Source organism: Podarcis muralis, chromosome 3 (genome assembly GCF_964188315.1).
Source record: "Podarcis muralis chromosome 3, rPodMur119.hap1.1, whole genome shotgun sequence".
In the NCBI taxonomy this organism is placed as follows: Eukaryota; Metazoa; Chordata; class Lepidosauria; order Squamata; family Lacertidae; genus Podarcis; species Podarcis muralis.
The window spans coordinates 74,494,405-74,506,844 of NC_135657.1; the positions used below are offsets into that span (position 1 = coordinate 74,494,405).

The window sequence follows — 12,440 nt, forward strand, 5'->3', positions numbered from 1 at the left end:
TTTGGGGGGGGGGGAGGTCACTTCCTCCAATCGCTCACCCGCCTGCCCGCCACTGCCGATCACTTGCCACAGCCACTGCCAATTGCACACCTCGCCACAGCCACCAATTGTCTACCCACTCGCAGCCACCAACAGCCCACCCGCCCACTTGCCGCAGCCGCCAATTGCCTGTCCGCCTCGCCACCAATCACCTGCCCAGTTGCCACAGCCGCAGCCAATCGCCAGCAGGCCTTGCCGCAGTTACCAATCACCCGCCCAATCGCCGCTGCCAATCTCCTGCTTGCTGCTGCCATTAATCGCATGTCCCCCCTCTGCATTCACTATTCGTATATAAGCCAACATCCAATTTTTGCCTATTTTTTTAAAGCAAAACGTATCATCTTATACACGGAAAAATACGGTATATTAATAATATGTGGAGTGCATTATAAAGGTGACTATGTGTTTGTATAGCTTATTGCTCCCCTCCCCTTCCTGATGCTTCTCTATTTGCTTGCGTCTGTGAATTCCTTAATGAAGAGACTGTCTTTTTCCTTTGTTTACTACTAAGGCTGTATAGTATATTGATAAGTATTTACTAATGTCATATTGCTGGGGGGAAATGCTCTGGAAGATTCTTAGATTAATCCTTTTTTTTGTTGTTATTGCAGATGAGTGTCATCATAGGGACAATCAGAGAGTCCAATCTCAAACTGACCCTTGCTTTTGGAATCGGCATCCACCATGCTGGCCTGCATGAACGAGACAGAAAAACTGTTGAAGAGTTATTTGTGAATTGCAAAATCCAAGTATGCTTGTTCTGTAATATTATACTAAGATGTTCTTATTCATTTCTTAAACTTCTGTTTGCTTCACACAGAGGTCCTTTATATATTTTTAATCTTGTATCTTTTTCTTTTTAGGTCCTTATTGCTACTAGCACGTTAGCCTGGGGTGTCAATTTTCCAGCTCATTTAGTAATTGTTAAAGGGACAGAATTTTATGATGGAAAAACAAGGCGTTATGTTGATTACCCAATTACAGGTATTGTCAGAAATCACAAAACTCTTAGAAAAAATACATGTTATAATTAACTACTGATATCCATGAACATGGAAGTTAAATATGGAAGCTGAACTAGAGCTGTCATATCTTTTGTTCAGTTTCTTTAGCGATACTACATCACATTCCTTACTACTACATAGTAAACTTTTAGCTATGCTTTGAGAATACTGAATTGGAATAATTGAGTGGAATTTGATAGCAAAGAACAATATCTGAGAAGAGAGAACAAATTGGGAGGGTATGGCAAAACATATTTTTTAAAGTCAGTATTGAACAAACATACCGTACTTGTCATTGTTTTGATTTCAGCATTGCTTCATAAAAAAAATTATCAGCATAAAACTGAGTAGGGGAACAGAGAAGTATATTAGGAGAAGGCCAGTACCTTTACCCTAGGATACTACTGTATAGGAAACTATGTGAACTGATATAGCTCAGGGGTAGAGTCCATGCTTTGCACACAGATGTGCTATCTCCACTTTAAAAGTATCTCAGATAGCAGAGCTGGGTCTTAAATACAAGGAAATTTCATATATTTGTATGCTAGACTTGTCAGTTTTGTATCAGCCATGTGGAACAAAGGCTATTTGAGGTGAGGCGTCTTGCTAAAGCATTTGGATGGGGCGTTTGGGAGCCTTGAAACAAGATTCCCAAACCTCATTTTATTGAGACTTTGCAAAATCAAAGTTCAACTTTCAGATACGAGTGTGTAGCCAGATGTTGCAAATAAACATTAGGAAAAAAACAGTTTCAGTGTAAATTTTCTGGTCCTTTTTCCAGTTTAAATATTCATATATCTTTTAATCAATATCTGTGCTGTTTATAAGGGTGGTGCTGTATCTGGACATTTGCCTTAATATAAAAAAAACCAGTACTCTACAGTGTGCTGAATGTTGTCATCAATTTACATTTGCAGATGTTCTTCAGATGATGGGACGTGCTGGGAGGCCTCAGTTTGATGATCAAGGAAAAGCAGTGATTCTGGTTCATGACATCAAGAAAGACTTCTACAAAAAATTTCTTTATGAACCTTTCCCAGTAGAATCAAGGTACAAAATAATAATACCACAGTTAATTTGGGGAAACGTGATTCACAAAGGCACGGAACTACAAACTGAAAAGTTATCATCTTCAAATAGTCCAAATTCCATTTCATGTGGAGGTTTCTCCTAGGTACTCAATTTATATTTCCAAATTACACCCTATTACTAAGATAATTTTGACCAAACTGTGGGAGGTAGTGGAGGACAGAGGTGCCTGGCGTGCTCTGGTCCATGGGGTCACGAAGAGTCGGACACGACTAAACGACTAAACAACAACAACAACTAAGATAATTCCTTTGTCAGACTGCAATCCTAACCCCACTTAACTGGACGTAAGCGTCATTAAATGCAATTGGACTTTGCTGAAAATCCCTTTGCTGAGTAGACTTAGGTTAGGATTTTGGGCACTAAGTCTTGATTACATGTATCTAAGGTAGATGACAACATTGTATCTGTGGTGAAATCTGCCCTTTTTTCCTGCTGCTACCTGAACACACAAATCCCAACACAGAAAGTTCTTGGGCTGTGGAGGTGGGGTAGCTAAAAAGGCAAGTAGATAAGACAGTAGATGAAACAGTGGCAACAAAAGCAACATTGTTCACAAACAGACATTACCATTTTAAAGTTTCTGGTGTTTTGGTGTCTGTTGGGAGATCCTCAGCCCATTAGTCCAGTAATTTTTGATAGCCCCTAGGCAGAGAGGTGTCTCATTTATGAGCATAACGGCTGGTAGCAGGTGATAGAATAGCAGTATCCTTCTCAAATGCCATTTCCCAATTTTAGAGAGGCTCTAAAGTCGTATCCATTTCAAGTTGCTTTCTCCTGAAAAGATACTGTGGTGCTGCTGCCCTAAAAGACAGTCTATAAGTAACTTAATTTAAAAGGGGGGGGGGAGTGCTCACTGGAATCAGTCCAGGTACTGCAGCCAGTTTTTACAGATTTTAACATCTGTAGCCAGATAAGATTAGTTATTCTAAGTGAAATGGTGTAATTTTAATTTTTGTTGATTTGTTTTAGTTTACTGGAAGTTCTGTCTGATCACTTAAATGCTGAAATTGCAGCTGGAACTATAACTTCAAAGCAAGATGCAATGGATTATATCACCTGGACCTACTTTTTCCGTCGCCTTATCATGAATCCAAGGTGAGCTGTTAAGAAATTGAGCACCAATGAGGTTTAGTGTGCAAAGTAGGAAACCTTGAATAGCTTGGTTCATATCCCCTCTCGCTTATGGACATGCTGGCCATATCACTATATTTTTATCTAAGTCATTCCTTTGTAAAATGGAAACTTTGTAGACACCCTATAGATTGGTAATAGTATTGTAAATCACTTTGACCATTGTTTACTACAGAAATCATAACTAGACCAACAAAAAGAGTGGGTTCTTTTTTTAAAAAAAAAAAGTAAAGTTTGTGTATTTTCCTTTTTTCTGTTTTTGTTTCGTTACATCCCAGCTTTGAAAAAAGAGAAAGAGGACAGGACAATCCTTTCACCCTCACTTATCTTCATCCCTTCCACATACTTTTTTGCCCACTCCAGCTGTTGAAATCCTCTCATAGAAGCAGACTTTGCTTTATATATCACTTTCAGAATCAGAGACAGTAGGCCTAAATCAAAATTTACATCCAGGTGTAAAAGCTGTCTATACACACTGCTTTTTTTCAGTGGAATGAACACTCTGGCACACATTTGATGTAGTGTAGATGACGGATAACCTCTGAGTCCACATTCCATTGCAGGCAGTCCACTGATTCTAAACTCAGAAATGCATTTGGCGGTGTATCTGATTCACTCCTTATCATTTTGAAGAATATCGGGGCAGGAGAGGGAGTCTGATTCAAAGAAAGTATGGAAATTGAACATTGTCAGAGGCCTGGTCTTAGCCCAACACCCTACTGTTCCACAAGTGTGTTGGCAAGTCACTTAGTTCCCTCCAGACTTAAGCCTGACTTACACGTGTTTCTCTGGTGTCTACATATAGTAGCAGCATGTTGACATAAATGCATAGCTTTTGGTCCTCACTGGTTGGGAAAGCAAGATTTGCTTGCATACCTCAGGGCCCTTTCCATCTATAGGAACCCCCTCTGGACACCTCTCAGGATTCATCTGCTATAACAGTGGAGTCAAGGTCCTGGTGGAAACAAATGATTTTATCTTCAAAATGAAGCTTAGGGTTTAGTCATGTTGAATATATTTCAGTACAGGTGTTGTTGTATCTTGATCACCATTGCTGTGGATTTTATTCAAACGGTATGCTTTTTAAATTATTTTTAAAACTGTATTTTTAAATTTTTGTAATCTGCCCTTGGGACATCTTGGTGAAGGGCAGGTAAGAAATATAATAACAATGGTGGTGATAATTTTGTTGGTTGTAGGGGGCTAAGTAATTCCTATATGCATGATATATAAAGTGCTTTTTCTTTTGTTAGTCTTATGTAAGTGCCCAGTTTTGCATGTTACCAAGTAAGAATATATAAATAGCTGGTTGATTCCTCCCTCCCTACTTAGAACAGAGCTTTTTCTTCTTCTAATCATGCTAATTGGCAACCAAGCCCACACACATTGGTTCAAATCCAAGTGCTCTTGTTAGCTTGGTTTGTCAGTTAAGCTGCTCAAATTATAGCTCTCAGCCAGGATCCACAGAACCACTGAGTTTCAAACAAGCTGCTTTCCCTAGACCAGTAGAAATTTGTCTTTGAACAAATGACCTTTCCATGCCATGCCACAAACTGCTTCAGAAACTTCCCTCAGTTTCAAAGGCTGTATGGCCAGGCTGTTGTTAGAGAAAAACAAGCTTCCTTGAGCTTTTGGAACCACTTCTGTGGCTCACTTGATCCTGACCATCTTGCATTAATCTTAAATAATTATCATAAAATTAATTACACTTCTTAAGAGCTGAATCATTCCATTTTCTTTATTTAAAAAAAAACCCACACAACTTGGATTTTAATATTCCAGTTTTGTTAAAACCAGTGCAACTCTTCTAGCCGAAATAGTTTGATGATTGGCCTAGAGAGTTAAAGACTCCACCAGAATAATACTAGAAAGTTATGTTAACCACAGTCTTGAAATACAGCTGGCTAAAAGAGCGCTACCAGAACACTGTCCATCTGTGGAACAAATGTTTTTGAAGACACTCCTTATCTGTGAATATTTTAATTACCGTATTTTTCCCTCTATAACACGCAGATTTTTTCTCCTAAAAAGGAAGGGGAAATGTCTGTGCGTGTTATGGAGCGAATGTGTGGTCCCTGGAGCCAAAAGATCAAGCAAAAGTCAAATCGCGAGTCACAGAGAAGGGAAACCTGAAAAGAGGAAGTGGCAGCTTTCCTGTATTCTGCCTCAGGGTCTTACTGCCCACCCTCCTCTGTTTCCTTGCTGTGATTGCTGAAACGGAACAAAGAGCAGGGAAAGCCCCTCCCCTCCAGGCAAGCAGAGGGGAAAGTGTCGTCTCTGTGCTCCGGTACTGCTGGGGGAGAGGGAGAGAGAGTGGGGGAGGGAGAGGGGGGGAGGGGGAGGGAGAGGGAGGGAGGGAGAGAGAGAGAGAGAGAGAGAGAGAGAGAGAGAGAGAGAGATGGCTGGCTTGGGGGGGAACTTTTGCCTCCCACCCGTTAAATCCCTCTCCAGCATTCTTAGCCAGCTGCTTCTCTGCACACCCCTCTCATGTCCCTTCTTTGTTTTTCCTTCGCTCCCCACTTAAAATGTGGTTACAAAGCATAGATCAACATGGATCCTCAGGATCTTTGCATTGGGTCACCCCAAATTCACCATCAGATCACATAGCATGTCCATGGCTACAGCCTGCCCCCCCAAAATCACGCACCCACTGTTGCCTGGGGCTGCAATGGTGCAAAAACGTGGTTAAAAAGCATGGATCCACATGGATCCTCAGGATCTTTGCATTGGGTCACCCCAAATTCACCATCAGATCACATAGCATGTCCATGGCTACAGCCTGCACCAAAAAAAGCACGCACCCACTGTTGCCTGGGGCTGCAATGGTGCAAAAACGTGGTTAAAAAGCATGGATCCACAGGGATCCTCAGGATCTTTGCATTGGGTCACCCCAAATTCACCATCAGATCACATAGCATGTCCATGGCTACAGCCTGCACCAAAAAAAGCACGCACCCACTGTTGCCTGGGGCTGCAATGGTGCAAAAACGTGGTTACAAAGCATGGATCCACAGGGATTCTCAGGATCTTTGCATTGGGTCACCCCAAATTCACCATCAGATCACATGTCTGTGGCCACAGCATGAAGCACAAAAATGATACATCCACTGTTTCATTCAGAATGTTTTTTCCCTTGTTTTCCTCCTCTAAAAACGATGTGCGTGTTATGGTCAGGTGCGTGTTATAGAGCGAAAAATACGGTATATTTATTTCCTAAAATTTATATACACTGCTTGAAGGAGGGGGTGTAGACAGCTTAAAGTGTTTTACAAAAGATTATAGTGATGATTTTTTTTAAAAAAAGGATAACTCTATTACATTTATTTAGTCCGAATTTATAACCCACTGTCCCTCCCCAAAAGATGGCCAAGAGGGCTCACAATAATAAATTGCATGAAAACAACACACTGACATATTGCAGACTGCCATTAAAACCTGTAGTGTAGAAACATAAAACTATCAGCGAAAAACGTGAATCAATAAATACAAGTCTTTACATGTGTCTTGAACGCAAGTAAGGACATGATTGCCTTATTTTCCATAGCTAGGAACAATCCTAAACAAAATCTCCTGGGAGTTTACTTATGAGTAGTAGACAGATTTAGGATTGCACTAAGCTCCATTTTTGGACAATCAGAGCAGTCCCCATGGCCCTATGTCCTAATATATCTGGTATGGATTTAAATGTTAACATGTTTTATTTTGATATGTTGTTGTGAAGTGTGTTCTTCACAGGGAATCAGTGAAAATATGTATCTGAAAACATTTATCAAAATTTTTAATTCATTGGTACAGAGAAATTTAGTCACACCTGTTTAAATCTGTGCAGTTTAAATTAGCTTAGCCACTACTCTACTCACTTAAATCCCCTTGATTTCAACAAAACAGAGACACAAATAACTTTTCCAGATTTGGGCTCCTGTAGATAATTCTTAAAGGTAAAGGGACCCCTAACCGTTAGGTCCAGTCATGGACAACTCTGGGGTTGCGGCATTCATCTCGCTTTACTGGCTGATGGAACCGGCGTACAGCTTCCGGGTCATGTGGCCAGCATGAGTAAGCCGCTTCTGGCGAACCAGAGCAGCGCACGGAAACGCCATTTACCTTCCCGCCGGAGCAGTACCTATTTATCTACTTGCACTTTGACGTGCTTTCAAACTGCTAGGTTGGCAGGAGCAGGGACCGAGCAACGGGAGCTCACCCCGTCGCGGGGATTCGAACCACCGACCTTCTGATTGGCAAGCCCTAGCTCTGTGGTTTAGACCACAACGCCACCCGCGTCTCCTAAATAATGCTTAGGATATCTTAAAAATGAGCTGCTATCTTTCAGTTCCACCCAAGTGCTTCTTAAACACATATAACAGGAAAATTAACTGCTGACAGATACTGAAGTAATTTTGACACAATGCAATAGACTATTTTTAAAAAATAGGATTCAAAACTCTGTGCTCTTATTTGTTAGTTCATCTGTTCTGTCTGTGAAAATGCTTTTTTTAATGCTATTACCAAAAAAAAAAAACCTGATGCTAGTGTTGCTAGTTGGCAGCTGGCCTTGTTCAAAGGAATGTTGAATGACTCCTTGCTTGAATAGAGATTATAAATAGACCACAAATTAGTTGGGCAGTGTTGATGAAGGAACCAAATGTCTCACAGTGTGTTGTAGCTGTTGATAATGTTATGAAGAGGAGTAGGTTTTCCCCCAATTTTATTTAGACCATAACATTTCAAAATGTTTTTGGTTCTACCAAAACCTATTTTGTCTGTTATTAAGAAAAGCAGGCTGTAATGTAATATATTACATGTTCTGTTAACAAAAATATTATTAGGTACACCTTCTTCCATCTTTATATTCAACCTATATGGCTGAAAATAAAAAACATGTTTATTTTATGGAGTTTCCATTCTGCCTTTCTCTTTGAATGGCCCTCAGGCAGCTTTCAATAGCAACAACTACTACAGCAAAAACAACAGCCACATACAGTAAAATACAATACTAAAATAATAAACTACTGGAAATTTACCAGTATATAAAAAAGAAAAGAAGTAAAGAACAATAGATTAATTATCTCAAATGCCAGTAAAGTAATAGGAGAAGATGTGAATTTATAAATCAAATGGGCCTTTGATTTGGTGTACAAGTTATCTTATAATGAAGTGAAAGGCTCACCATTTATATATAATTCTAAGGCTGCAATTTCCCTATTGAGTATCATGGGTTGTATCTAACAAAATTATACTCTGAATAGACCCACTGGAGTTAATGGGTCTAGTCATTTCCATTAATTTCAGTGGGGCTATTATGAGTATGACTATTGTTAGATATGACTCAGTGAGCTCTACCTCTGGGTAAAGATGACTATGAAGGCTCTGTTAAGTACTGTTAGGTCCTAGTGTCCTCTAGAGCAGTGTTTCCCAACCTTGGGCCTCCAGCTGTTTTTGAACCACAATTCCCGTCATCCCTGACCACTGGTCTTGCTAGCTAGGGATGATGGGAGTTGTAGTCCAAAAACAGCTGGAGGCCCAAGGTTGGGAAACACTGCTCTAGAGGTCCAGGTCTATGCTTGAAATGAAATTTCACCTTGAAGCATTGCTGTCAGGTTGCAATGGCTAATTGTAGATGTAGTCTGAAGGTGCAGTCCGTAACCTCTAGAAGTATATAGCAATCTTACACTGAATCTAATGGATCTAAGACATCTCACCCATTTACTACCAGCTGTGTAGTTATTTTGTTTACCGTAGTTATTTAAATCTAGTGGTCATTCACTATTTTGGGCTCCCCCCCCCCCAGCTATCAATTGTGTCTGCTTTACATAAGCCTTTCCAGGTTGACATTCGTCTCCCATCTTTTTTTCATATGTGGCTGTATCTGGTCCTTCGTCCTTCTAGTTTTTCTTCAGTCATACTTTGAACTAGTTTTTCGTTTCTTGGGATGTTTCCAGTCATTCTGTCTTCTACCTGATGAGACAAATAATGCACCTCGCCTCGTAGTGAATTACATAGAATTGTAGAATTGGAAGGGACTCTGATATGGCTGAAGGATCTTCACAATGATCAGTCTGCAAGATGTGCACCTTAGAAATTACATTAAACTCACAAATGGTTGCAAAATATTAATTTTTAGTAACAGATTCCCCATCTGAGTTCTTCACAATTAAAGTAGAAAAAATATTTTAAAAAGGAGGGGGGAACTCACAGTTGGTGAAGAAAAAATATTCTGAGATGATAAAAAAAGATGGCTCTATTCATATTTCAGATTGTCAGTGCTAGAGATACAGTATTTTTAAGTGTTGATGGCCATTTTAATAATGAATTTGGTTCACTTTGATTGCCATTCCAAAATGATAATGATGGCCATTCAATGTATTACTCAATGACATAAACCTTCTTTCTCTTGCAAATGAGCTTGCTCTCAAGGGAGTGTCTTGGTTTCCTTCCCATTGAACCGCGTTACAACTCGTGGATTAGATCCAGAAAATATGCTGATTGGATCATCTCTCCAGTGTTCCATCCATCAGGGATAGGCTTAGAATAATAGATTTCATCTAAGCCTCATATCCGTGGCCTGGGTTTAGTAAATTTCACGTTAAGAAAAATCATCTCAGTTGCAGCATGTCTCAGTGAATACGACAGAACACCTTTTGAGAAGATAACTATTTGTCCACCCTGTGCTTTAAATTAAACTTCCTTTTTCAAAATGGCAAATCTCAACAAATTATTGTGAGCTGAGCTCTTGTGGTTTCCCCCAAGAAATACTTGGATTACAAGCAAGAGTTTTTCTTAAAGTGTTTTTCAGTTGTCCCGGGGACTCGCTTTCATTATCTGTGTCATTACTACTACCGTATAATCTGAACATAAAAAACATGGTGTTTGTAACAAATGACTTCACAGGCCTGACAGTTATAGCACTACCATTTCAAGGCTGATGAAAAATTTCCCAGGCAGATCTTGGATCAGGTTTACATAAAACTCAAACAGGAAGCAATTGCCACCACAATCCACATTAAACCGAAAATGGTCAGTGTAACTTCATCTGCATTTTATGTCCTTGCACGTCTCCCTTTTTCTCAGCTGGTGAAATGCCACACTGGCTTAGATTAGAAAAACAAGTTCATGTTTCTCGTTGAGTTCATTCTAGATATATTCTAAGGTTTAGCAGTAGGAGTTTTAGTTAGTTTGTTTGTTTATATATTGTTTAAAAGGAAATTGGAAAAGTTTCTTCCTTCATTGTTTTGATTGTTTAAATGTTATGTACTTTGTAAATTTTTACGGTACCTAGGGGTTTGTTATTGCTTTTTTCCCAATGGGCTACTAATGGAAGTTAGCCTGTCTACCCCATGTGCTAGATGCTGTTAGTATAAAACTGCCTTTGACTTTCACACCTCTCAGGGGACGAGTAATTGTTGTGTTCAAACAGCCTGTAATTGTGATCCCGCTGGCTTTCTCAGTACGCTTCTGGCTATTAGAATCATTAAACAACTCAGCACCTGTTAACAGCATTGTAAATATTCAACCTTGCTTGTGTGCAGGTTGAGCAGAATATAGGAGAAGGCTTACAGAGCCCAGCCTCATAAATTAGAGCTGCTGACAAGTCAATTATTGTGAAACTGGGTTTCACTGTGAAATAAATGAAATGGTGCGCTGACAAAAAGGTGGGTTGTCTGTTTGCAGCAGAGGGGAAATAATGACTGGATGATTCAATGCAGTGACCATGAAACTGCACTGTTTTTATTCTTTATCTGTAATTAAATAGTTAGATAATACAGTCACTCAGAAACGGGGGGCTGATATATAGTGTATTTTGAACGTATGAGCATTCAAACACCTCTGATTTTCTGTGGTATGCTTTTTAAAGTATTGGATTAATAAAATCTTAACTGAGAAGTACATAATCTCTCTGGTTGGATTCCTATTCTATCTAACAGAATACAAGCGTTTTACTTGAGATCTCATGAAAATGACTTTGAAATCCTACCTATACAGCTCAGTCTTGCGCCTGTTTACTCAACACTTAGGCTGACTGCGTTCTGTGGGGCTTACTCTCTCTTGTGTTAAGGATTGGAACCTAAGATTCCTAGAAGTATGACTATTTTGGATTTCCTTTAGTTGAGTTATGCTTTTAAAGAAAGGAAGGTATATTAAGAGCTATGTTTTTTTATTTTAAAAAGTGCCATAGTTTTTGTATTTTTCGTGATATTTTTTTCACGGATTAAGTGCTTTTTAAAAAATAGTTTGTATTATACAATGCCTTCAACTATTTCACCAACTGCATTCTTGCTAAATTAGCCGTTGTTTAGTGCCATTCTGTAGTTGTGAAAGGTGTCTAGTGTTGGGACTAGAAAAACAACCAAACTCTATGAAAACAAAATTAAAGGCTTGGCAAACTTCACTCCTTAAACAAGAGAAAGATTTTCAGCTTTTCCTTATATTGGTAGGATCACGACAAAGCATTTTCATACACCATTAAATTATCTATAATTCTTGTTTTAGGCTGCAATCCTGTAACCTTTACCTGGATGTATCCCCACTAAACTTTCCAGAATTTACTTCTGAGTAGAAATGAATAGGCTTGTCCATAAATGTAGCTTTATTTGAATATACAGGTTTAAAAACAATGCTGCAATTAAGATAAATTGTTTTGCAGCAGTAGTTACTAACAGTTACCTTTAAAGCACAAAGGGATATCAAAACAACGGACCCTTGAAACATACATTCTGGGGGGAAATAGAAATCTGGATTTGAATAGCAGCAAAACCAGTATTGTGCACCTACTCAAGCTTTAGACTTGTATTCCCTAAAGCTCAGCTCTTCCTGCCACATGATAAGCCTATTTTGAAATGTGGAGAGTTTAAAAAGCAGTTTGTGATATGACCTGGGGCCTGCTGTTGAAAGGGGAGGAAATTAAAAACCTATTAGGTATGTTTAATCATTTGGGTGCATCTGATGTAGTTCTTTTGATCCTGGCTTGTGTGAGTCAGCTACAATTTTATACCCAATTACTTGAGAGTAAGTCCTAGTGAACTCTGAGAACTTAAATCTGAGTAAGTATTGTAAAGCATATTTAGGTTCAATTGAGAGAGATTTAAGCATACCAATCCCATTGAGAATTAAGGTCTTATAGTCTCTTAGTTTTTGGCTAGATCATGCCTTCATTAAATCAGAATTTAGGCTACTGAA

General features: G+C 39.2%; 1 protein-coding gene across 2 annotated transcripts in view; it reads left to right on the top strand.

Annotated features, from left to right (window-relative positions):
• Positions 1 to 12,440, top strand: part of ASCC3 (activating signal cointegrator 1 complex subunit 3) — a 205,333-nt gene that overhangs the window by 146,707 nt on the left and 46,186 nt on the right. For both annotated transcript variants that reach the window (XM_077926143.1, XM_028723051.2), the window contains 4 exons: positions 651 to 788; positions 903 to 1,023; positions 1,961 to 2,093; positions 3,105 to 3,230. In XM_077926143.1, the coding sequence (XP_077782269.1) occupies positions 651 to 788; positions 903 to 1,023; positions 1,961 to 2,093; positions 3,105 to 3,230 (518 nt within the window). The remainder of the gene's footprint in view (positions 1 to 650; positions 789 to 902; positions 1,024 to 1,960; positions 2,094 to 3,104; positions 3,231 to 12,440) is intronic.